This window comes from Epinephelus lanceolatus, chromosome 14 (assembly GCF_041903045.1).
Source record: "Epinephelus lanceolatus isolate andai-2023 chromosome 14, ASM4190304v1, whole genome shotgun sequence".
In the NCBI taxonomy this organism is placed as follows: domain Eukaryota; kingdom Metazoa; phylum Chordata; class Actinopteri; order Perciformes; family Serranidae; genus Epinephelus; species Epinephelus lanceolatus.
In genome coordinates, this window is record NC_135747.1 from 42,574,021 (window position 1) to 42,600,589 (window position 26,569).

A 26,569-nucleotide genomic window follows, 5' to 3' on the forward strand; every position below is an offset into this window, starting at 1 on the left:
CTAATGCAACTACAGCTGAACCCAGAGATACTGACACACACACTAGAGGTAAAAAAAACCCCCCAAAAACACCTACGTCTTTCTGAGCGAAGAGGTCCTCCATCTTTTCCTCTCTCGTCTTACTGAAGGTGTCGGTCTTGAGGGAGGTGAGGCGGTCATCTATGGCGAGGTACACCTGACTCACTCTGAGGAGAGAGCGGAGGGAGACAGGTGATTATAAGGACACCTGGAAACACCTGCTCCAGGTTACTGAGGCGTGTGTGCAGATGGTGGCCTGACTCTGTTTGACCCTGGACTTTGCTGCTGCATCTGTCTGCCCCTCTTTGGTTTGGTTATATTGCTTTAGTGCTTTGTTTTGCTTTTATGCACCTTTAAAACACCTGCACACATTTTCCACTCATGCAGCACACACACATAATAAACATTAGTTGCAGCTCTCAGACCCTCGACATGAAGACATCAACAACTAAAGGCCAGAGTTCAATAAAATCAGCTGTGTATAATTCTGGTCTCAATAACGACCCCTGCATGAGTCTATAAATATTCCAGTTGCACCCTAGTCATTTTAAAAGTTGCTGGACATATTGCCGTGAGTTTCCTGAGCAAATTTACTTTATTTTTACCTTTTACTTCCTCGTCTCAAAAAATAAACTTTAAACCCAAGATAATCTAATGGGCAGATGTCCATGAAATTTTCCTGAGTGCATCTACAATCCCAAAGGGATACACCATTTTGATGCATTCTTTTTAACATTATTGTTGTTTCAATGGGATCTACTGGTCACAGTGCATAATTCTCTGGTGTCTCTCTGTGTGTTTGAGGTGTATAAAATGAATGCAGACTCATGAGCTCTGTCATTTAAATGGATGGACTGCACTTGTAAAGCGCCTTTCTAGTCTTCCGACCACTCAAAATGTTTTTACACTACTGAGTCACATTCATCCATTCACACGCACATTCACACACTGGTGGCCACCTGCTACTCAGTAACAAGTAGCCGTTGGGAACAATTTGGGGTTCAGTATCTTGCCCAAGAATACTTCGACATAGAGATTGGAAGCGCCGGGGGTCGAACTGCCGATCTTCCAATTTGTGGACGACCTGCTCTATATCTGAGCCACAGCTGCCCCGTACTTACTTAAGAGAGAAGTCCTTCAGGTCCTGCTGCAGGTTGGTTTTAGAGGGTCCCAGGTTCCTGATGAAGATCTTAGGACGAGGAAGACAAATCTCCAACATGCGAACAGACGTGTAGCTGAGGAGGAGAGAGACGGAGGTAAATGATGAATGAATAACTAATGACACAAACCAGCATCAACACGATCTAGAGGAAGATTTTCTCAATATAAATACTTTATAGTCATTTATTAATTTGATTCTGGGTACGTCCTTTGTCTGATTCGGCAGCAGGTGAATGGAGAACAGAGTAAACGGACGCACCTGAAGGAAGCCACCATCTGGTTGTATGAGAAGTACTGGTGGTAGTCTTGGTGGATGGAGTGTCCACACGGCTCGGCATTAGCCCTCCTGGTGTACTGGTGGCCGTAGAAGCGAAGCTCCAGGTATTTGGCGAAAGACATGGACCACGAGTCGTTGGACAGGGGCACCACTGGTGTCACCTTAAGATAAAAAGAGGCAAAGACTGAGTGTAACGAAGGGAAGTTTAGCCTGATAATCAGACTCAATTAACATTTAGTTTCACTCCAGTCATTCAGTCATAAGGTACGGTTTCCAGGTTGCCACTTGCAGCCATTTTGAGAAATTAGCAAGTGCCAGTTCTTGTCTTTTGGTTGCCATCAGTGGCGTCCTCTTTTTATCTGTTGAGTTAGTGATATTTAAATGTTGCTGTCTCAGTCAGACCCAGAAAACACTGTGGGTATGTTAATGTGTTTACTCGTGGGCCCTTCAGGCGTCTGTTTCAGAGACAATGGGAAAGCAAATGAAGTTGTTTGACTGTTGGTTGAAACATTGGGTGAACTCGTCAACAGCACTGTGTAAACTGATTCAGCTGACAAAGAACAAGAAGAACCTGACTGAGGACAAACACAAACTAAAAACATTTTGTTCAGTTACTGTAGTAAAAAACAGTTCATGTCACATTTTCATTGTTGAGCTGACGGATTACTGCCAGGGTTCAAACACATTTTCATGGACAAGATTCCATGACTCTTTAATAAGAAAGATTTTTTAAGGTAAAAAGATAATGTGCATATATTTGGCTCCTTTCTATGCAAATGAGCTTCAATGTCCAACAGGCAATCCACAAAAATCAGCGCTAATAGCCAGACGCAGTAAAATCATTAGCATCTTCAGAGAGTTGGACGTCACTAAAACACACTGACAGACTGGGAAATTCCAAATACGATTTCTCTCTGTCGTGTTTAAATTTCTTGCCTGACGTTTTGAGGAATGTCTCTTCACCTCGTCGGTCAGGACTCGCCATCTGAAAATATCAGTTTGCTTATTTCTCTCTCTCATTGTTGTGCATTAATGTGTTCTTGGCACAAATGCAATATTTATATTTTACCACAAGAGTAACTGCAATCAAACAAAAACAAAGGTCAATTGTACTGCAAAACTTCATGGACTTGTTTGCGCTGTAATATCGTTTTATGAATTGGATCTCGAGACAGAGTGGAGAGTGGTGCTAGCAGCGACTGCAATGCTTTCACTGAGAAATCGCCCTTTGGAGTAAATTATCACAAAACATTTAGTGATGATACTGAAGCTCTATGTTAATGTTAAACATTATGTGATGTTCTTACTGACCTGTTTGCAGATACGACACCAGGAGTAGTTGAGGATTGTGTGCTGATAACCAGGCACAGGAGAGTCCAGCTCCTTTAACACAATCTGCACGCAGCCGCTGCCGTGAACAAACCGACGGATGTGGTGCACCATGGGAGTCTCACAGAACATGCTGGGGCACTGGTAGGACGGCCTGCAGAAAACATACACATGCAAATAGATACATTTGCAAAGCAAACTGTGAGGCTTACTTAAATATTTGCAAATTTCACTCGTGTGAAACTACATTTTCAAGTCTGACAACACATTTACAAATTTCTCCCACAAAGGTTAAATACTCAGCTTCCCACACACATTTTAATTTGTTTTTTTGCTACATCTCAGCCCCATAGGCCTGATGTTTCTCTCTGATAATGACTCTCATGAAAGCATTATAATAATATAGTTATTTTGTCTCACCTGAAACAATACCGCTCCAGGAACACGCCCAGAGAGAGGTCGTTCTTGCCGTAGAACTCCATTGTGACAATCCTGTTGACAACAAACGCAGTGACTACAAATTCATTAAAAACAAAGTGTGAGGTTCTTCATTGCTCCACTCCACATGAACAGGTTTACCATGGACTGACGCAGGGGTTTGGTGCGTTGTTGGACTGAGCTGATGAGCTGCTGAAGAGCACACACAGTCTCTGGTGGTTGGTGGGGTTCAGACAGTCCAGCTGAGGACGACAACAACAAACAGGTAAAATGTTGGATACAAATAGAGCCACAAAAACATAAACACACCTCACTCAAAGTTTCCCCTTACAAATGAATTATCAGGAACGGGAGAAGATCTAATCTGAAACCAGTGCTTTTAAAAAGTGGATGGTACACAGAGGAGATGCTTTAACGACGTGTTATTATTCAGCAGGAGGACTGAAGATGATGGAAATGGAAATGCTCTACTTATATTTTGCAAGCAGATAGTTTTGTAGGCGTTCACTGTGACATAATGTTTGGGGCAGCATTTAAACATCAGGTTTTGTTGGGAGTTTTACGTCAAGGCTAAGTTTTACCTGAGGCCATCACTCTGACAGAAACACTTAGCACTGTATGCACAGAGTCAGGAACAATCCTTGTGCAATAACCCTGTAACATTAACATCCAAAGTATCTGTACTTTAAATGTATTTATAGTTTAAATACACAGTTGTTTTAACCAGCCACAAAAACGTTGCTACGGCTGGTATTGTTTTCACCTTGTGAGTCTGTGTGTGTCGTGGTAAAATGTGGTGCTGAGGACACGAATTATAAATTACGAAGTTTTGTAAATGTTTCAGGTTTATTAACTTTATATTATTTATCCCTATTTGACTTATGGTAATATTGTTTGGGCAAATACATAGCCCTCTGTTCCACTGTTCAGGAAACTGAACCGCCTTTCAGTATGTCATGTAAATATTCAGCACAGACACCGCCCTCCTCAAAGTCACCAATGATCTCCTCCTCTCCTCAGACTCCGGTCACCTCTCAATTCTCATCCTTCTTGACCTCACAGCAGCCTTTGACACAATCAACCACGCAATTCTCATTTCCCATCTTGAATCTTCCCTCAGCCAGTACTGCAATATCAACAATTGCAATTCCTCCTTTGCTCATCTGTCCCAAGGCGTCCCCCAGGGTTCGGTGCTTGGTCCCCTCCTATTCATCCTTTACATGCTCCCCCCTGGCAAAATCATTTGCAGCCATGGTTTCAACTTCCACTGCTACGCTGATGAAATCCAGCTCTACATCTCCATTACATCCATCACCACTGAAACTCAGTACACTCTGACACCTACCTCAACAACATTAAGTCCTGGATGCAAGCCAGCTTCCTCAAACTGAACTGTGAAAAATCAGACATGATCATCATCGGTCCCAAATCCCTCACCAAAACCTCTCACAACTTCTGCCTCACCACTGACAATTCCACTCTACATTCTTTTTTCGACAACAAGCTCTCTTTTGAAAAACACGTCAATCACATCACCAGTACTGCCTTCTTCCACCTAAAAGACATCGCTCTCCCCCACTGCTGCTGAAACTCTCATCCATGCCTTCATTACATCCAGAACTGACTACTGTAACAGCATTCTTTACAAACTCCTAAATAAACTCCAGTACATCTAGAACTCTGCTGCCCGTCTGCTCACCCATTCACATCACCCCTGTCCTTCAGAACCTCAAGTTTCAAAATGTTGCAAAAATCTTCTTTTCAGATGTTTGAGTGAGGAAATGATATTCACAATTTGTTCTGGTGATTAACAGCATGTAAGCCTTTGTTTGTTTGTGAGAAGCTGTTACATCACCTTGGGGGCCCAGCTCATGTCATTCAGTTTACTTGTCTTCTCCTCTTCGCTGTCAGCCTTCACCGGTGCCTTCACTGGTGCGTCCGCCGCCTTGCTCTGGGCTGTGACAGGAGCTGCAGCGCCGGCGCTGCCGAAGAGGTCAGTGGTAACTTCTCTCTGTCGAATACGACCTCCCTTTGCTCTGTAGTCTGCCAGCATCTTGGCCAGATCCTGGCTGCCGCTCAGCTGCTCTATGATGCGGGTGCTGGTGAGACTGTGGGAGGGCAGGACATCGATGGGCTTCGGCTGCGGGGTGCCGTTGGTCTGTCCGCTAACCAAAGAGGAGGGGGCAGAGTCTTTAAGGAGCTGCCGCTTTCTGCGCCCGTCCAGTTCTTTGAAGTCCTTGTTGAGGAGAGGAGATAGGTAGACCTACAGGACAGGGAAAACACAGGTAAGCATTGTACAAATAATCACAGTCTAGAGCCGCAGCCATTCATACTGAAATACACATTTTGGTAACTGATTAATTGTTGAAGTCATTTTAAAAGCTATAAAGCCAAAATATGCTGTTTTCATCCTCTCAAATATCAAGATTCTCTACTTATTTCTGTTTTATGTCACTGGAAATGGAATATTTCTGAGTTTTGGACCCATGGTCAGACAGAACAAGACATCTGAAGAGTTCCCTTGGACGCTGAGAAACTGGGATGAAATATTTTCTGACTAACTGAGGCGATAATCAAGTACATTATCGTCGGATTATCACGGACACTTAGAACAATCTGAGCCTGTCAGTGACAAAAACAAACACTTTTAGTGGACATATATAGACTGTGTGAACATGTGGCTGCTGGCTGAAGCGCTCTCGCTCAATACTGGACCAGACTCAAAAACTGCTGTTCCCATTAGACACTCAGACACAATAACATGAAAACAGTGTCCAGGTTGAAACAAACTGAACTCATCCTTTGAGTAAATGTAAACAGAACAGACAACATGAAGCTCAGTACCTGTTCGGGGAAGTAATCCCTGCTGGGACAGTGCATGCCAGCAGGTGTGAGAAGAAATGGTTCTCTAAATGTGATGAAGGGCGAGATGCACAGGATGATGTCCTTGAGCTCTTGCTTGAAGACAGCAGTGATGGACTTGAGACGGTCGTCAGATGAAGCCACCTGTTCGGCCACAAACATCCCCGTGTCATCCTGCAGAGGGTCTCGGAACAGCCTGGGAGTCGTTGTCGTCTCTGAACCGTCCCCTTCATCCTCCTCCTTCACCAGGCTTACCTCTTCCCCCATCTCCCCCTCAGATGCTCCGACGAGAGTGTCCGAGCTCATCTCCTGGTCGTCCTCCATGAGGAACGGAGGAGAGACAGACAGAGGTGGTGCGAGGGTACTAGAAAATGGCGAGGAGGTCATTGTCTCTCTGTTAACAGCCTCCTCCTCTTGGACAGCGGAGGGTGTGTTGGGGTTCTGCTTTTCTTGGAGAGTGTCTGTTTCTCCGTTTTTGGACTCCTCCTCCTTTCCGCATTCTTCCTCAGGTTGTCCTCCCTGTGCAGAGTCTTCGCTCCCTGCAGTCTTCTCCTCTCTGTCTCCATTTGTCTCTTTCCCTCTCATCTCTCCATCCTCCTCCTCTGTGGAGGCGCCCTCCAGCAGACAGGGGAACGAGGTGCTCTGGGCCAAGCTGGGCGGCATGGCAAACTCGTCCATGAGGAAAGAGATCTCCAGCTGGGAGTGGTAGGCCACACACACCATGAGCATGATGATCTCCTTCACCCGGGCCAGCTCGTACTCTGAAGCTCCACGCAGCTTGATGGAGCATCCGAGATGAGGAGGACAGCCCTCGAAGAACATCAGGGTCTTCGCTTCGTCTGGAAAGACAGGTGAAAACATATCAGGATTTATTCTACAGAGTTTTCTCACACTGAGAGTGGAGGTGTGTTTCTTACTGTTGGCCAGGGTGAAGGGCTGCATGTAGAACTTGTGGCAGGTTCCCAGACGAGGTTTGGTGAGGAGCTGGTCCATGGACATGACCAGGTCTCCCTGGGTCATACGACTCACCCGGTCCAAGACTTGCTAAAAAGAAAGAGTAAAAGCTTTTAACACTGACAACATATTAAGTTATTTGAACTCTTAGTGTTTTTAAAACTTGTTTACTATGCTGTTTAATATGCTCTTAGTGTCCTCCAGCAACACTCAAAGAAACACAGAGCTGCTCCTCTGTTTAATCTGTCTGTTCATTAGTCTACAGTGAGACACTGGTCTGTGAGCTGAATGAAATGGCCGCAGCACATGTGCAGTACAGCACCGCCCTGCATGTGTGGGAGACAGAGCTGCTTTATTTTGTCAGGTGAGTGTTCGTTTGCTAGTCTGTGTGTGAGGTGGATCATCACCATTCTTCTTGGCAGTTGTAGTCTAATGTGAGACACTGAGACAGCGCCTGGATGCAGGCGACAGATGGGTTTACAAAATGCAGCGACAACACAGACGTTTTACAAACAAGATGTATGTAACGAGGACAAAGTGTCTCTGTCTCCATGCCTCCCTCGGCCTCTCTGTTGATGCTCTGTGCAGAAATAAGATTTAGATATCTAAATCATTTTCCAGCTCTAGTTTCATTTGAAAGACCGACAGATTGAAAACTCCTTTAAACTCCGTCTGTAGAAAACGTTATTCAAAGATCTCTAAATGTTAACAAAAATTCAAAACTGTTATGCTTTATGCAAAAACTGACAAACTAATACTATACTGACCGGTTTGACGTTGATGACCAGCGTGATGCCGTGCTCCAGCAGCATGTCCTGAGCGATACGAGACACAGTCTTCTCCACCAGCACCAGGGTTGGACGCACGTCTACGATGCGCTGCACATAGTTCTTCAAAAACTCTCGCTCCTGAGGGACATTAACAAAAAATCTTAGATTCAGGTAACTGAAGCAAATGCAGCTGCCATCAGGTAAAAAGGGTTAAATGTAAAGAGAGTGATGCTCTGACCTGCAGCACGATGGGGTCGATGCAGGAGAACTTGGTCTCCTCTCTGTACAGATACTCTATGGAGCACTTCAGCAGCAGGATTTTGGGGTTCTTGATGTAGGGGTTCATCTGTAACATCAGGTTTCCAGTTAGTATCAACACCTCCAACACAATATACTGATAGTTTTAACTACCAATATACTCAGTATTTTTGCTAATTTCAAAAAGGGAAACTAATGTGAAAGGGAAGAACTTGACCTGACCTTCTTGTGGGCGATGTTCTTAGTGCATACGAAGCCGTTCACCACCGTCGAGTCAAACTTTCTGCCTCCAGAAATCTGAAGCACAAATGAGATTCAGTTATATTTCTGAAACCACCTGAAGAACAAAGTGTAATCAGCTAATTTTAGTTTCTGTGCACAGTTAAATGAATGTGTATAATCTCCAGAGAGTGACACATAACCACAGTTTGACTGATGTGATGATCCTGTGTCTGACCTTCTTGATGTGGACCAGCTGGCGGATGTCCATGTCGTCATCGCAGTTGCGAACGTCAGGCCGCACTGTCTGGACGACCTGACGAACCACGGGGACGATGATGTCCCTCCAGGACAGAGACAGAGACTCGCTGTAGAGCAGCTGCTGCAGCAGCGCCATCATGTGGCTGTGGTTGGCAGAGCTGCAGAGAGGTGGATGGTTAGAGGCCTGGTAAGACCATCCTGACGACGTGAGCTCAACATTCCTCCACTAAATTCTAATCAGTTCATTGCTGAGTCCAAGTGGAGCATTGTGCCAAATTGGAAAGACATCCCTTATGGCAGTGTTGAGATATCACGTTCAAAGGCAGTGCTCGTCTACTGCAGAGCTGTTTACATGATCTGGGCTACGAGTGTTTGGAGAGGAGTGTATCACTGTACTTAACGGCTTTTCTCACTTTTAAAAAACCTGCATATGTGCGCCAAGTTTGCTGGAGAAAGGATCAGTTTCAGGTAATTCAAAACTAATAAACATAGTTATGAATCTTATGTTTTATGTGTATATATATATATATATATATATATATTCTATGAATTAGATGCTCCTAAATCCAAACAATGATCCTTGAGCATGTCCAGAATAAACTTGGACACTGGAGATTTTTCACATTTTGCTTCATCTAGTCTCCACAAACATCAGTGAGTACGTTCCTCTAAATGAAAGTGCTGAAACGATTGGTCGACTTATTAGTCTGACACTTTAAATCATTTATTAAGCAAAGGTAAGAGAAGACGAACGTTATTTATTTTACAGAGGGAAAATTCACTTGTTTGTAGCAAATGTTTGATGCTTTTTTTTTAATGTTCTGACACTTTAAATTGAATTACCTTTGGGTTATGGACTTATCATCAGATAAAACAATGAATTTGGAGAAATCATCTTGTGCAGTGGGAAACTGTAATGAGAACTTTTTTACTATTTCTGACATTGTATAAACTATGTGGGAAATGATTATTATAATTAATTTATTGAAGCTTTTAAATCTATCTTATCGAGTTCTTTAAACAAAACTTTTTTTTTTTACTATAATTACTGTTATTAAAGCTTTTTCAGTCTGTTTTATTGGGGCACCTAGTAGCTCAGTGGGAAGAGCAGGTGTCCCATGTACAAAGGCCCTGTTCTGCTGCAGTGGCTGCAGGTTTGATTCCAGCTTGGGCCCTTTGCTGCATGTCGTCCCTTCTCTCTCCCCTCTTCCCACTTCCAACTGTCATGTCATTTAAGGCAAAAAGCCCCAAAATAATCTTTAAAAAATATATATGTATCTTATTACATTTTTCTAGGGGTCTACACTTGTGTTATTATCGGCTTGTCAGTCATCTTTGAAGCACTTTGAACTGCACTGACCTGTGTGTAAGGTGCTGTACAAATAAAGTTTGTTGATTGAATCAGTAGATGAAAGTGAACATGATAAGTTCTCACAGCCCACACGGACCGCTAACATGATGTATAATGACACTGGAGACAAACAGAGGTATAACTGTCTCCACTCACAGCAGCCTCTCCATGGCCTTCTTCTCTCCGTTCTCCTCTCGCAGCTGATCTAAAGAGCTGTGGTGCCAACCCAGCGGAGTGAACAGCATCTCTTTGGCCTTTTCCTCCACACGACGGTTGAATAGAGACTCTGCAGGAAGTCAGGAGGAGGAAGCAGGTTTGCTTAATGAGGGAGGTTCAGCTTGTTGTCTAATGAAATCGATAAGGAAGTGCAGAGCTCTTACCTTTGATGAAGGCATCACTGATGACAATGTTCTGACCTCCATCCTCAGACAAAAGAAACTCAGCTGAAAGATAACAGAGAGCTCGTCAGATACACGACAAGTGTTGTACCTTTAAGTGTTGAGTTGGTTTGTAATGTTGAAGATCAGATCATGTGATTCTTTTTCTCTGATATGTTTGTTTGTGTAATTATATTCTGCGTGTGTTAATGTTTACCTTTCTGCTCAGCGCCAGTGGGCACGTGCGGATACTTGGACTGTTTCTTGATGTGGAAGTTGACGTTGTTTTGCTCCATGTTGAGGTTAATGGAAGCAGCAGAGTCACTGTCAACCACGGACTGGAAGCTGCTGACAGATGTTCTCTTGCTGGGGCTGGCAGAGTCTGGACAGAGAGACACATAAGTCAGCTGCAGCCGGGATTTTAATTCACAGAAACCGACAGAGGCTGACAAAGTATTCAGATGCTTTACTAAAGTAAAAGTACTCATACCGGGCATCCTTTGGTGTGAGACGCTTAAATTAAAGATCTGAATCTCTATGTTTAAAAATAATCTGATCTCAGAACAAATTTCACAGGTCCATTAGGGTTCAAGTCCATCATTTGGGACCTGTGAAGAGTTCTACTTTGTACGCTTACTGTGTAAAAACCTCACTTTGTAAAGGAACTAAAGCTGTCAGATAAATGTAGTGGAGTAAAAATACAGTATTTCCCTCTGAAATGTGGTGGAGAGGAGGTAAAATGTGGCCTGAGAAAAAAAGAAAAGAGACTCAAGTATAAAGTAAAAGTACATCACATTTGTACTTGAGTAAAAGTACTTAGTTACATTCCACCACTGGAAACCAAACACAGCTAACTGAAGGCAGCCTGTGCAAAGAGGACTGATCCAAGCCAAAGAGGCTGCAGGTGTGAAACAAAATGTTTTATTAATAACGTGTGACACATACTGGGCATGTTGTACTCCGTCTCATCTGCGAGCTGCTCGGTGTCGCTGTCATCAAACTTGATGTCCTTGAACCAGGACGGCTCTGAATGTCCCTCCACAGAGTTCACGCTGTCGCTGTCTGGAGACGGTGTTTCTGAGAACTCTGTACTCTGGAGACCAGACAGAAAGACGTCATCACGAGCTACAAGTGACATGTCCTCAGGTGTCATCAGAGGATGCCGCTGAATCAATCAATGTCAACACATGATTTGTTCGAGTACGCTGTGGAGATGTGGACTGCATTAAACAGCTGTTTCCCAGGGTGAAATAAGTGGTTACCTGGAGGGGGCGGTAGAGAGCATACTCATCCCGAAACAGCTGGTCATGGTGTGTGACACAATCCAGCCAGCGACCGTCCACTAACGCCTGGCCTATGGCAATAGCCTGGGCCCTGCAACACAGAAGCATCAGGATGGGAAGGAGGGTGTAACAGGAAGAGACTAGATTAAGAGCAGCTTCAGACTTTGACATGGAGTCACCGTGGCAGCAGGAAGGACTGAGACAGAGAAAACAGTAGCCATCTACACACAGATTCACTTTCAGCTGCAGTTTGATTTGCATGTTTGCACAATGTTCCTGCGCTTAGATCAAGTTCATTTGTTAACACAGCATCAGAGAAAATATATTTACATCTAACTCATCAACAACAAAAAGAAAGATCCTCAACCAGTCGGACGAAGCTATAAAATGTTTTTTTACTTTTTAGAACTATCATTTTATTGTTATTCAAGTTTTAACATAAAGACTAAAATTAGTTTCTCTAACCCTCTTCGTAACTCTAAGGCTTATTAGATTGAAGACATTCTACAAAATCAGAAAACTGTGTCCAAGTTAAAAAGAGCAGATGTGATAGAAAGGATGAGCCCATATCTGAATCAACTCTCTGCACAGGGAAGTGCTCTGACTCACAGGATGTACTGCTTTCACACCAAATCAGGAGGTGAGGCCATTAGTGGCAGGGTTGTGTGGCGGTGTCAGAGTGTTACTAATGCACCGTTTGTGGAGGAGTGAAAGGTGGAGAGAAATGTCCTCATCACAGCAACTGAGTATTTGTCTTTGTTGGCTCCTGTTGATTGTCAAAAATATCACACGTTCGAGACAAACAAACCGAGCGCTCTCCTTTGTAGGATAACACACACACACACACACGCTGTTAATACACACTTCATTCCTTTTATTCACTCACATTACTGTTACTTGTTCCTGTGGGGTGTCTTCCAGTCTACTTTCTGGTTACGTGATTAGCACATGAAACGTGACGTCAGACTGCATTACACTACAACTTCTCGCAGCAGCACTGCCTTTAAAAACAATTTTTTTTGGCCATCATCTGAGGCTTCACCACCGCAGCTCAGATGCACTTCCCATATTCAAATGACCATTTTCAGTGCCTGCTTTGGTGTTAAAGCAGCCTAAACCTGCCATTTGTTGCCTATTTCTGAAGGATCTTCTCACCTCCTGCTGTCTTCCGACATTATTTTGTGAGGCCACCATCGCTGCATCCTGAGCTTAGAGCTGCCCAAGTCATGTGTGATTTAAAGCAAAGACTGTGAAATAAAGATGGATGACGTGACAGCTCCCCAAAAGTGAAGCCAAAACATCTTGATCGCTCCCTGGTGGCTGGCTGCAGTACAGGTCATAAAGCCCTCCCCCTCCATGTTAGCGGATGAGCATGGGCCAAACTACAAACTCCAAGTACACATCAAATTTTTCCCAAAGATTGTTTCTGTCATTTTAGGTAGTTCTTATCCCGCTGATGTTTGTTCAAGTGTTTGATTTTCTTTTAAGTTTTGTTTTAATTAGCTGTTTGATGCTATAAAAAAGGGTTTGGCATCATGATTAACAGCTATGTGCGTCAGTCGGTGTGCTCGCCATTAGGTGGGACTGGTATTTGGGCAGTAACTCAACACAGCAGAGATCGCTACTGCGCCGACTCTGGCCTCCAAATAATAGCACGAGCACAAGATGGCAGCAGCCTATCTGTATTCTGGCTTCAGCTCTGTACAATGATGGTAAGTAAAGACCCGTCGTCCATCTTTATAAACAGTTTATGGTTTAAAGAAGAATTATGATGTTTTTAGTCAGACCTTTCTCCAGCTCTGGCACAGTGCTCAAACAAAGTGTGGAGATACTGTAGGTGTGGACGTACAGGAAAGCAACTCTCTGCACAGAAAAGAACAGCCCAGTAAGATGTTACCTGGTGGAGATGGTGCCATTCCTCAGCAGCCAGTTGACAAGCTCTTTTCCCACAATGCAGTTGGGGTAGGTCCTCAGCCAGTATCTGTGGTCCTGGAACTCCATCCCTGTGTTGTTGTGGCAGATTTTCTTCCACAGGTCCTTCAGCTGCGACGAGTCCTGCAGGGTGTCAGGAATGTTTAATAATGGGAACGATTAGGTTTGTTCCTCTTTTCAGACTGGATGAACAGATCACAGGATAAATGTGTCAGAGGCAAAACAAGATGGTGAACTTTGGTTTTAGGATTGTTTCTGTTGCGGACCCAGTGCTGCCCCGTGAAGCTTCAACTTTTTCACAGAGTTTGTGTCATATGGGTAAGTTAACGTCTGACGTCTACAGTGAAGTGTGCAAAGGGAAAGTTTGCAGATTTTCAACCAGATCTGTGTCATCGCAGTGTGTGCAGATGAATCACGTTTGGCTTACTCCTGTGGCGCCAGCGCCCCGAGCTCCCTACTCGTTTGCAGGTAGAGCTAAAGTCCGGACTTTTGCTGGTTGATGGGGACCTCAGGGCACTGGAGAAAAATCCTCATAACTTATGTTAAAGTGACTGCTATCGTCATGCGTGCTAACATCCATGCTACTGTTTTGACACGTATACTTGGACAGTAATCTGGTTGTCATGGTAATGGACTACATTCAGCTGTTAATCTGTGTGACAGAGAACATTAACTGAAAAACAGGAAGTAACACTGGCTGGAGTGAAAAGGAAAGAATCAGGCAATCACCAGTAGGATCTTCCTCTCCTCCTCGCTGTGGTCCAGCTTGGTGCCACTCTTGGTGCCCGACATGGCCCGGCTGGTCGGTGGACTGACCGAGCTGTCGTAGGAGGGCACCATGGAGGATCCAGAGCGGTCCAGTGACATGTTGGTCACACTGGCCGACCTGAGAGGACACAAACAAGGACGGTTCACTCTGCTGGCTTCACTCACTGCAGCTGGAACACACTGTACTTTACAAAGCAAAGTGAGTGACCTCTTCCTGGCCGGTGATTTGCCAACGTCTTCTTGTAGCGTCGTGAGTCTGGAAGTCAGGCCGCTGTTCTGCTGCTCCTGGTGAATCATACTGACGAACACACACACAGAGAAACTTTGATTTATAATTGTTCTGTGGTTATCTTCACACTTCTCTATGTTAGCACGTCTAATTTATGATCAGTGAATTTGAGCATGCAGAAGACTATTTTTTACACACCTAGAAAGCTTTTACTGACAGACAGCTTGAGCTCAGACAGATGTGAAAAATGAATAAAACAAACAGCAAGACTCACTTCTTTCTCATCCCAATAGGAGTTTTTCTATGCCAGGAGAGAGAGAGGAAACAGATTGTCTTTGAGGCAGAGAAAATGAGCAGGAAAGCACAACGAATCACAACAACAGCAGCAAAAACAAGCACCAAAGAACATTTATTTTAGCCTGTTGTGTGCATGGTTAATGAAATCTTTTTTTTTTTTTAAAGTCCATTAACATTGAGTTAAAAAGTAACTTAAAAGAAGAGGATGAGAGCAGTCCTCGTGGCCAAACAGTCATGCTTTACTAAAGCCTCCTAAATTAGATGTGCCCTCGTTTCTTCTTTGAAGTTATTAATTAATTAATTAGAGACAGTTTTCCACACTGTGTTATTGGCCCTGTCAGATCACATGCTGCAGAGACAGTCTTATGTTTTCTTTACTTCTTATTTGTTGCACTTAATTCCTCTTAGTCAGGGCCGACTGATGCAGATGCTGCATGTCTAACATGATGTGATATGATTATGTTTCATGAGCCTTGACCATGCACAGGGTACAGGACATACAAAGCACACACACACACTAACACACATTTTTAACAGTAGATAATCAAGATGGAAAAAGAGCAAGCACAGACTGAAGAGGGAGGAAAATATAAACTAGGGCAGTGTGTTTCCATCGCAAGCAAAATCAGAACATGTCAAAGGAACAAATCTGTACAACAGCAAACAATATGTAAAATACAAAATCAGGATTTTGGTTGTTTGTACACACACAGCATGATGCGTGACACTCACTCCATCAGCAGCCCTCTCTTTGAGCCTGTTTAAACCTGGTATTAAAATGCATCTCAAGTGATCGGCTCACAAGTCAACAGCGATAAATGCAAGTGTACGTTGCGTCCCTGTGACATGGGGCTAATGCTTTATAAGTTGCCCATCTTATAATGAGTTGGATGAAGTGTTGCGTGTCTTTTTCTCCTATGGAAGGAGATGTCTTAATTTCTGCTGATAGCAGTATCTCCAGTTGTACCGTCACAACTTCAAACGTGACTAGTGAGCATGCTAGCGAGAAGCTGGATGTCATAACGGTGCGTTTGGCCCTTTGACCTTCTGACGTGGGCAGTAATGAAACCTAGGATAGTGCTTTTGTTTTGCCCAGTAGCTATCAGTACATATGCCCAATTACTAAACAGTATCAGTGTCAGATTTCTGCAGTTACTGTAAAATATTTTGTTGCGTTGACTCTTAGCAAAATGTTCTGAGTTGAGTTAAGTTCCCTCTAAGCAGTGAGGCAGTGTGTATGCCAAGGGCTTTTATTGTGAAAGGTAAAAATGGTGGGAGTGAAGCTGAAGTTGACGATGTGGAAGTTTAGTGTCTTGCTATCCCAGGAGCAGATATGGCGGACGATGGAGCAACCAAGTAACTGTGGAAAATGATAAGACCACTTGTAAATGCTAGAGGGCAGGGTCTAATTCCACTTTACCTCGATTATTTTAGGGTACATACGTACGTTGTTCAAATCTGACTTTACAAGGCTGCTGCGTGTGTTTGTGTGTGTGTCTCTGTGTGTTCACCTCTGCCAGGTCAGGTCTTCCTCCAGGAAGATGTTCCTGCTGGCCTTACGCCCACCCACAGGAGTCCGAGGCTCACTGGGCTCCAACACACACACGGAGCAGGGAGAGTCTGACAAGGCACTCAGGTCCTCTCCAATGGAGCCCGAGTCAGCGGAGTGAGCGTAGCTTAGCGCTATCTTACGGCAGTATGTACAGGCCCGCAGGTCTCCTGGGATCAGGGAGGGGAAATCCAAGAGACGATGAAGGACAGGAGGAGTGTTTTTAAGTGTTTTTCACTGCACAATGTAACAAATCTGACCAGGTGATGATAAGTTCACAGCTAGTAAAGTCTTCAATAGATGTCTGAGCCTTTAATAACCTCGACTGCAGAGGGTACAAGCTTTATTGAAGTAGGCCTACAGGACTTCCTGTGAGGCCATGCTCAGGATGGACACATAAGTACATACTCTGCCTCAATCGGTCATAAAAACAAACCTACTTGAAAGCGACCAGCAGCTCTGTGGCTTGGCCACCAACATCTCCCCACCTTTTGACAGCCACAGTTTTTACCCTTAAAGACTAAAACTTGGCACAGAGATCGCAGCGACTGTGATTTCACGCTTGTTGGATTAAATAAAGGAACTGTGCATTATTCTTAGTCGACAAATTATGTAACAGGCAACAGGAATTAACCTTGTTTTGTTTCCCCAGCCATTAAGTAATCGTGAGTATGTCACTTACCCGTGTAGCCCATGAACTTTCCAGGGATTTCCTGGTTGCAGCAGCGACTGCAGAAGATCTGGCCACACAGTCTGCAGTGATGGCGGCGGCGGAACGTTGTGAACTTCTCATTGCAGTCGTAACACTCTTTACACTGGCTATCTGGCATCCAGTACTGCTTCAGATCGCTGTCCTGAAAGGGGAAAAAGAAACCAGAGCAGAACGCTTTTATCCACAAAGAGGAACTGTGTGGGTTCAGCTCACTAAAGGCTTCCAACGTGCCGTGGCTAAAAATATTTCTGTTTAAAATGTTCTCAGCAGAGAAAGTGTTTGTAAAGGTGGAGATGGGTGTGAATACCTGGCTCTTCCCCTCCATTATTTCCTTCAGCCTCTTCAGTGCAGTGCGAAGTTGCACAGCTGTGCGGGGGTCATGATTACTGAGAGGGGTGTCTGATTTCCTGCTGCCGTCTGAAGGCACGCATGTAGACAGAAGCACACACACAGAACACACATAAACACAAGAACTGAAAACAGTTAACATGTTCTTTCAATCCAGCCTGCTGCTGCTGCATTGTCAAATATGCCTTTTTTAAATATACTGAATGTAAAGTGATAACAATTCAATTCCTTTATATCAGAATGTATTTAATGACAGCTACGTGACAAACATTTGACAATGCACTTCAACGCCTTATAAATAATTTCCTTATATGTTGCAAATGTGTAAAATAACACATGATGCGATCAATAAAAAGAACTGAGAAACAAAAACATGTTGAATATAAATGTTAGCTTTAAGTCATTCACGATGACAAACATCATTCCAGTTATTATTAGTACCTGAGTGGAAAACATTAGAGCAAACAAACCAAAGCGCCTCATAGAAAAATGCAAATATCAAAACACACGCAGACACTCGCATGCACTCAGACACACAAATCAGTTTGTGTCAGGTTGCTCGTTCAGACCGAGTTGTTAAAGTCAAGCTAAAAGCATCTTTAGTGAAACCACACAGAAAACCCTCACCTGGCCAATCCACTGGAATCAGAAAAGACATGAGAGCGGATGTTACAGCCTGATCATTCACTCATTCAACAAGTATCTTTAAAACCCCAAACATCATATTCAGTTTGTTTTTGAGTCCCACAAGTGTCTGCTTCTTTCTTCTGTAAATTATATAAGAAGTAAAATATGAAATGCAAACAGAATTTTTCTCTTCATGTGAATAAATACCAACATTTAAGTTTATCTGACGTCTAACGCTTTTCATTAGGGCTGCACAATTTATTGAAATATTACATCACAATATCGCCAATTGCAACATCCAAATCACAGGACCTGCAATTGTTTTGATAGAGGTAAAATGTGTCACCACATAACATTATAGACGAAGCACCGGCCCACAAATCACATTCCAGACATGAACATGATGTGCAAAAATTACCACCAGCATCTGTCAAAAATAATTGAAAAATAATTTTTTTTTCGCATATTATGTAGCACTACTTTTCATACAATTACATGCAATGATAAAGCAATTAATCAATGAACCTATAAGTTGTCAACTGTTAGATTAATCACCAACTAACTGGATAATCAATTAATTTGTTTGAGTAGTTTTTAAAGAAACAAAATAGTCAAAGTTCTTTGAATTTAGCTTTTTAATTGTGAATATGTTCTGATTTATTTCCTCCACTCTTGACAGTAAACTGAATATCTTTCGGTTGTGGACAAAAAAAAAAAAAAGACGTTTGAAGACGTTCTCTCGGGCTCTGGGAAACACTGGTCGAAATTTTTCAGCATTTTCTGACATTTTATAAACCAAACATTTATCCATTATTGGAGAAAATAATCAACAGTTTTCTTAACAATGAAAAAAATGTTAGATGTAGCCCTATTTTAGATTTTAAAACACTTGTTTCTCTACTGTTTCTCTTCTTACGTTGACTATGTTGTATTACTGATTGTATAGTCTCGCTCACCAGACCTTTCTCAAGAAAAGAGGTCTGGCTGGGCCGACTCTCACTTTGAGATTGGAGAAAAAAACGCCCCGGCTGCTTGTATTTCTTTCAACCAATCACAATCGTTCTGGGCGGTGCCACAGCAACGGTGCGCTTGCAAAAATATTGCCGGGGGGAAACAGGTTTTGGTGTAACACGCCCACAAAAATATCGCCTACAGGACGCGAACCATGGCAGAAAAATGGCTACATCCCCGCAGGATCAAACACCGCAAAAGTTAGTAAAGGACATGTTGAAAACGGTTGAAAACTGCTACACAACCGGAGGTGGTAGGGCGGGACTTCAGCGGGTGGCTCGTTCTGCCCAATGAGAGGCTGATCTATGCAGCGAACTTCCGCCCACTCAGACTACTGATTGTATTACTCCAAGATCAGTGCTCCTATACTTCCTGATTTAATTCTAAAAGCCAAAGCCAGGGACAGTGGTCCTGTATGAACCTGTATGCATCTACTTTGTATTGTACATATGAAGCAGTGTTTTATGCATTTGTCCTTGTCAAATAAACAAGTAAATAAATACAGGAATACTTCAACTTCAGTATTTTGATGCGCAATATGATTTTTAGAGTCTCATCCCTGCTGAAAACGCCATAGTTATGCCAATCTATATATGAAAATAAATCTTGGCAGTGACAAATAAAAACACAGGAGGACATGGATTCATATTTTTAAATGTTGATTTAAATGTTTGAGTCATTTGCAAACTTCCTGAGATTTCAGAACTTTCTGAACATGTGCAAAAAGTATAGCAGAAAAAAATACTTTTAGGTCTAACATATAAAATGTATGTGTTTCTGCAGTTTTTGTAACTGATCCTGTCCTTTACTTTACTTTGTCAGCACCTGACCGGACCAGAGAGGTTATAAGACGTTGCCTCTCTGTAGATGGGCTTCATGTTGTTTAGACTAGATGATTTAAAAGAGGTGCACACCTCCATTTGTGACCCTGTTCCAACTGTATAATTTAAGTTGGAGAGATTGTTTCTTTAAGCAAACTTCTAATGAAAATAATGAAAGTGTCTTTTTACCAAATACCTGACCTGGATGTTAAAAATATATGTTCAACAAAAAGATACTGAATACTGAACTTTAGAATGAAGTGCATGAATAAAACACATCTGTCCCACCGTGCAGCTTTAAATCTGGAATATGTATAATCCAATTTAAAAAAGTTAAATATGAAACAAACTAATTATTTTTCAGAGAGCGAGTTAGGGAGCTGTAGTTTAATAACAGACATGGTCCTCGGTGTTATCAGTGAACTCTGATTAGTGCACTCGCCACAGCACAGAGGCTTTCAATCAACTCACAGAGGAGTTTCACATTCCAGATAATGTAATCAACAAATGTGACGCAAAAGACAGCAAACAACCTGATTTCATAATGATGTCAGAGACATTCTTAATATCAGATGGAATTGAATAATTGTCCTCAGATTGATCATCCGATATGATCTGCCAACAGAAGGAAAACAGCAAATACTGACTGACTTTTAAACTAAAACTAAGATGTCAATAATTCAGTCCAGATATAAAGCGATACATATAAGTTTACTTTAAGAGCTTTAAACATTTACAAGGATTAATTAATCACTGATTCTGGAGAATTCTGGAGAACACCTCACCCCAACAGCTGGAAAAGTTGTTGAAGCATGAAAAACAGCACCAGAGATGCTGTATAATGAGAGCTTCTTCAACCTGTTTCTTACTGAAGACAACTTTTCTGTCTGATCAAACACACTCAAGCTTCAAATAGCAACATCTGTGTGTGTGTGTGTGTGTGTGTGTGTGTGTGTGTGTCTTACCTGAGGCAGTGGAGGTGCGTCTGAGGTGGTCTGGGTGCTGTTTCCGGTGCGTCCTGGAACCGTACTGAGAGTGGGTCGGACTGGAGGACCAGCTCCTCCTCTCCGACTGAGGAGAAGGGGACGGCACATCTGGCTTCTCTGGAACCGTCGAGGGAGGACGTCCCTCCTCTAAACACACACATACCATACACACAAACACACACACACATTAGTGAGATAAAGTAAAGAAGAAAATGTGGTTAAGATATAAAAAAGCCTCAACAAATTAAAGCTAATGTGATATGTCGTTCCCTCTGCTTCCCTGCTCGACTCAGATTTGACCTCGCTTCAGTTAAGTTGTTCACTGCTTGGTCAGTTTCCTTTAGAGAGTACTCTGTAAACGTCATTGTCGAGCTCACAGCAGCACCCAGTTGCATTCTGGGTCCTGCATGCTTCAAACTCATGGTGTGACTGGCACTGGGGCAAAATTGGCATGGGATGTGGTGAGACATAAGGCGACTCTCCAACTTAAAAATAAAACCAGCTCTGCGCTCCATCCAACATGTTTGCGCTTGTGTTCCCAGCTCGCTTCGCTCACACACCTTGCACCAGAACAGGTATTTCTTTCACCTTCTAAGTCTGCATGAGTGTCATGTCTTGGTCCTGGAGACACCAAGTGTAGCAGAAACTGCCATGAAAGCAGTTTGGAGTATTTTGCCAGGGCTTTATATTTCTGTCTGTCTGTGCATAGATTTTGTCGGGCTGATAGCGTCACAACTGTGCAAGATGCAGTCGCAAAACTCTGGAGATGTGAAGATGAGATCAAATAAAGGCTGAGTTCAAAGATGGTGGTTGTCCGAGTACGAGATTAGTAAGGGGCCAGTGAAGAGCAGTAAACACATGCTGATACAACGGTTTTTGTTGTGTCTTTGTGATGGCTTTATTGAGCAGTGCACTTGTGTTGAATTCTCAGAACACGTGTGAGTCTGTTCTTATCGTATATCTCTTCAACACTGTGCTTTTTTCTTAGAACGTTGAGGACTTTGGAGAATAAAGAATACAAATGTTTGCTTGTAATGGCTTCTCAAATCTTTCTGCTTCATGATATAATTATTATTTTTATTTTTTATTATTATTTATATATATTATTTTATTTTTATTATTTTTATTTATTTTTATTATTTATTTTTATTTTACTGCTAATTAACTGGGCATTTTGACAAAAAAGCATCTAGTATGTGATGGAAGTTCATTTACTCATCTTTTTTAAAAACATTTTTGATGCTAAAAACAATAAGAAAGATCAACTGAGGATAAAAACAGTTCAGTGTTAGCTGCAGTCCAAATCATTCAACGAAAGAGTTTAAATTAAGTTATACCGCACAGTAAAATGTGACATGATATCCTTTATGGACACATTTTCTATCTGCTCTAATGTAACTAGAATAAAGTGCAGCACTGCTCCTTTAATCTCATCTGTAAGATGTCAGTGTGAGGCCTGAGCTGCCACAGAGAGGGAGGAGTGTCAGTCAGAGAGCTTCAGAGGTGGGACCATGATCACACCAGTCATGTGCTCACTGCTTCCTGGACGACTATTTCAATCACATGACCTCATGAGACTCTCCTTAATTACCCCGACTTCTGTAAAGTGCAGCGAAACCCAGCTCAGGAGAGGTTTTAACACACTGTGATGTTTGATGTGTTTTACACCACATCTGAACTTTGGAACAGTTTATAAATCAGTGAGCCGTCTCATAACAAGATGGAACAAATACAACACTGACCTTTGATTTAATAACATGATTCAGTTTGAAAAACACTGTCTATGGTCATTTTTCACCAACTTTTAAGGAACAGAAATTAAAGTCAAAAACATATTTTTTGTTTTATGATATATTGCCTCCTGTCTGGTCCTATTTTCCCCCTAAATGAAGTCATGACAACAAACCTCAATCTTCACTGCTGGTTTGTGTAAAACTTTGACTTTGAATTTAAGAAACGCTGCATTGGTGTTATATGAAGTTCATTCATGATTCCTGGGTGCCACCTGTCTTGACTTGTTTGTGTAGTAAAATACAGTTACAGTATGTTTAAGCAAAATGCCCTTCCCTATGCAAAGAGTCAGTCAATAGTGAGCTTCTGAAGGCTTTATGTGAATAAAGGAGAGGTTTGACTGGATGGATGGATGGATATCCATAACTACATCTACATGTTTTCGTGTGTGTGTGTGTGGATGGGCAGCCCTGACCTTTGTTGTTGAAACGAAACAGGTTGACAAAGGAGCTGTATGCGGAGCGGAGGGGGGGCTCATCCTGCTCCGGGGTCAGTGGTTTGAAGTGCGTCAGGTGCGAGGGGCTGGTGGGCGAGGTGACAGGCGGCTCGACGCTCCAGTCCGTTGAGGATGAAGACGAGGACTTGTCATCAGCAGCCATATCACTGCTGCTCCTGCTACAGATGCAAAATATGTTTATTGCTTAACCTCATGTAACTGATCAAATTTTCTTAGGTTGTGTAAGGACTCTTTAGCTCTGCAATCACATCAGTTATGGTGATAAAAAATATCAGCAGCTGCTGTGTTTTCATTTGCTCGTTTCCACACCATCATCATCATCATCAGCATGAAGTTTCTCTTATCTAACCTGCTTTATACACAGAAACTACTCATTGCTGTTTGTTTATAACATAGTGCATGTCACTGACTCTGATCCGGACACACTCCTGACATGATACATTACATTAACACACATCCTACGATCATTACTATCACTCCTCTGACACATATTTTTGTACCTGTATTAAACTGTGAACTTTTACACCCCCTGGACAACAATTTGCACATTCCTGCACCACTGTACACTTTACTTTCTTTTTATTTTATATCATGTCTTTACATTGTTGCACCACGTTTAATGTTATGCATCACATCACCAAGTCAAATCCCTGTGGATGCAAAGTTACTCTGCAATAAAACATGTCTGATTTCCTAATGTTGATAACTGACTTTCAGTGATTTGTTCTGACATTTAGTGACAGTTAATCAGAGCATCAAAATCATGTTCAGTCAAATCAGCACCACAATAAACCACTTTCTCACCAAAGCACTCAGCCCTCTTGTATCTCTGTGGATCTGACAGGATGTTAATACACCAGACTCAACTCAACCTCATACTTACTTATGAAATGCAATAGCAGGCAGCTTTAATCACAAAACAGCAGCAGTGATATAAACATAACAACAGGTATTTCAGCTTTATAAGCTCACCCAGGGACACTGCTGTGATAGTCATCACAGCAGTGTCCAATGAGCTGTAAAAACCCTGTGATACAATACCACCAGCTCATAAACAGGAAGTCAAAATGTGCAACCTGCTGTGAAGCCTTTCAGGTTTTCCATAATAACATTTCTAAAACATCAGGTGTTAGCTGTATAAGACACCTTACTGATTAAAAACTTGTAAAAAATTAAACACTTGTTCTCATGATTCTGAAGTTTTCTGTTTTCTCAACAGGAAACAGATTTTAGTTTGTACTGAAATGTTTTTGAATCATTCTGCTGCTACAGTCAAAATTTAAACCATGTAATATCAGCTCACTGGATTAAAATGGTGGAATGTGGCACATTTATTAAAATACTGTACTTAAGTGCAGATACGTTAAGTGTACTTGCACTTTACCTGAGTTATTTCTTTCCCTGCTACTCTCTATTGCTACTCCACTGAGATTCAAAGGAGATATCGTACTTTTTACTCCACTACATTTATTAAATGGCTTTCACTACTTTACAAATCAAAACTTTTTCGTACAAAACACATAAAGAGCTGATAAAACATGACGTTTTGTCACAAATTAAACTACTACTGTTCCTGGCAATACAAACAAGCAGAGCTGATATGATGAGTTAAATAACTGATTGCTGATTAACAGAAAATTAACAGAAGTTTTTTATGCAAACAGATTTCATGGCTCCAGCTTTATATTGTAATTATTTTAACAAATGAAATTAATTTTTAAAAGTTTTGAGGTTTGGACTAGGGGTGTTGCGATATACTGGTATTGACGATAAATTTAGAAATATTAGTGATATTTGAAAATGTTCACTATTCATTAAAGCAACTGCTCTTTTTTGTACAGTTTGACCGATGGCATTTTTTATTTCAAATTTTCCATAGATATCACCATAATATCATTATCGTGACGTGAACTCTTTTGCCCACGATAAACGTGTAGTGAAAACACTATTGTGGAATTATTTGAATATTTTACAATTATTTTTAAGAACATTTAAGGTTTAGACCTGGGGTGTCGCCATAAACCGGTATTGACGATAACTGTGATACTGAAACAAAATCACTATCCATTAGGCTTAAGTGGAAGTGCTCCGCTATGATTCTGACAAAAAATGAAAAATGAACTGCTAATTGAGAACTACAACAAGCTAGTAAAAGGGACTAGGCTTTTAATTGAAGTTTTAAAGTACAATAATAACTCTGTAATACCGTGATACTGCGATACTTTCTAAGACGGTTATTATACCGTGACAATCTCAGACCACTGCAACCCTAATCTTATCTCATTTTATTTCATCTTATCTCCTGAAAAAGAAATTAGCTCCACCTCAGTCACTCCAACGGTAAAATGCTGCTTTTATATTAATGCCTGAGTAATAATTATTTTAAAACTAAAACAATCATAGGAGACATTTTCCTGACTTCACTTACATACTCTTACTTTAGTTATAATTCAGTGCCAGAGTTTAACTTTTAAGAGCATTTTTTACAGTATGGTATCAGATGTTTTCACTTATTAATCTGAGTACTTCCTGTACCACTGCTGGGCTGCCCAACAGATGAACTCAGGATATGAACGGATGATTGATTAGTTACAGACGGCTGACAGCGCTGCCCCACAGCTATCACAAAAACCTACATGTCTTGCCTTGTTCATTTAATAACCGTGTAAAAACGGGGAAACCCCCTCAAATCAACTGTAGACTTACCCTTTGAAGAAAGCTACAGAGTTTGTGTTTGCTATGCATGCCATGTTAGATCATAAGAAGGGGAAGAAAGCAGAAGTAGCAGGCAGCATCACATTCCCCACCTCATCATGTGATCATAACAGGCCGGAGCATGACTACTGTAACCCCCTGGTCATCTGACAGCAAAGGACCAAGCCCTCCAGCCTTATCACACAGCTTTATCACACACGGCTAATGTACACAAGATAGCGGTCACTGTCACTTGGATGCGCTGCTTGCCTGCTGACAGATTACGACACTGCAGAGGTTTAATATTTAAACAGGTTGACTTAAACTTAGCCTGAAACTGGCTTGTTAGCTAGCACTCAAATGTAGGCTCTGCCAGCTAATTCCACTTCCATTGATTTATCTAACATGTCGGCGTGTTTGTTAGATGCAGCAGTTACAGCCACATTAATGCAGATTATAATGAATGTGTATTTTATTAGCAGCAGCTCCCTGAAACACAAAGTGTTTAGCCGAGCTAGCTAGCGTTAGCCTCCTAAGCTAGCTAGCCGGTTAGCTGCAACAGCCTCATTGTTGGAAGAAATGACGCATGAACTATGACTGAACCGCCGTGACAGCGAGAAATGAGAATTACCCGTTCACTGTGTGAATCTGACATCAATGTTTGAAGCAGTCCGACCTCGAAGACATCTGTAAAAAGATCTGGCAGAAGGAGCCGAGCACCGTACACGAGCAGCCCTGACGAATCGAGACCTGCGCTCAATGCAACTGTTGTGATCGGGAGAAAAGGCA

The 26,569-nt window shown here is 42.1% G+C and overlaps 1 protein-coding gene across 3 annotated transcripts in view; it reads right to left on the reverse strand.

Moving 5' to 3' along the window:
* Positions 1-26,569, reverse strand: part of pikfyve (phosphoinositide kinase, FYVE finger containing) — a 33,434-nt gene extending 6,865 nt beyond the window's left edge. Inside the window, exons 1-28 of one of the 3 annotated variants that reach the window (XM_078174735.1) lie at positions 26,412-26,569; positions 23,045-23,244; positions 20,818-20,985; positions 17,353-17,462; positions 17,016-17,187; positions 16,296-16,503; positions 14,762-14,788; positions 14,467-14,556; positions 14,220-14,376; positions 13,456-13,613; positions 11,538-11,649; positions 11,221-11,368; positions 10,493-10,657; positions 10,279-10,341; positions 10,055-10,184; positions 8,525-8,705; positions 8,290-8,364; positions 8,048-8,155; positions 7,807-7,947; positions 7,003-7,129; positions 6,068-6,924; positions 5,079-5,486; positions 3,365-3,465; positions 3,206-3,277; positions 2,768-2,939; positions 1,439-1,617; positions 1,140-1,253; positions 77-185 (exon numbers count right to left, since the gene is read on the reverse strand). In XM_078174735.1, coding sequence (XP_078030861.1) covers positions 77-185; positions 1,140-1,253; positions 1,439-1,617; positions 2,768-2,939; positions 3,206-3,277; positions 3,365-3,465; positions 5,079-5,486; positions 6,068-6,924; positions 7,003-7,129; positions 7,807-7,947; positions 8,048-8,155; positions 8,290-8,364; positions 8,525-8,705; positions 10,055-10,184; positions 10,279-10,341; positions 10,493-10,657; positions 11,221-11,368; positions 11,538-11,649; positions 13,456-13,613; positions 14,220-14,376; positions 14,467-14,556; positions 14,762-14,788; positions 16,296-16,503; positions 17,016-17,187; positions 17,353-17,462; positions 20,818-20,985; positions 23,045-23,228 — 4,536 coding nt within the window. In that variant the 5' untranslated portion in view covers positions 23,229-23,244; positions 26,412-26,569. Of the gene's footprint in view, positions 1-76; positions 186-1,139; positions 1,254-1,438; positions 1,618-2,767; positions 2,940-3,205; positions 3,278-3,364; positions 3,466-5,078; positions 5,487-6,067; positions 6,925-7,002; positions 7,130-7,806; positions 7,948-8,047; positions 8,156-8,289; positions 8,365-8,524; positions 8,706-10,054; positions 10,185-10,278; positions 10,342-10,492; positions 10,658-11,220; positions 11,369-11,537; positions 11,650-13,455; positions 13,614-14,219; positions 14,377-14,466; positions 14,557-14,761; positions 14,789-16,295; positions 16,504-17,015; positions 17,188-17,352; positions 17,463-20,817; positions 20,986-23,044; positions 23,245-25,792; positions 25,910-26,411 lie in introns of those variants that run through there. The other 2 variants (XM_033617524.2, XM_033617526.2) reach the window with 2 other exon arrangements.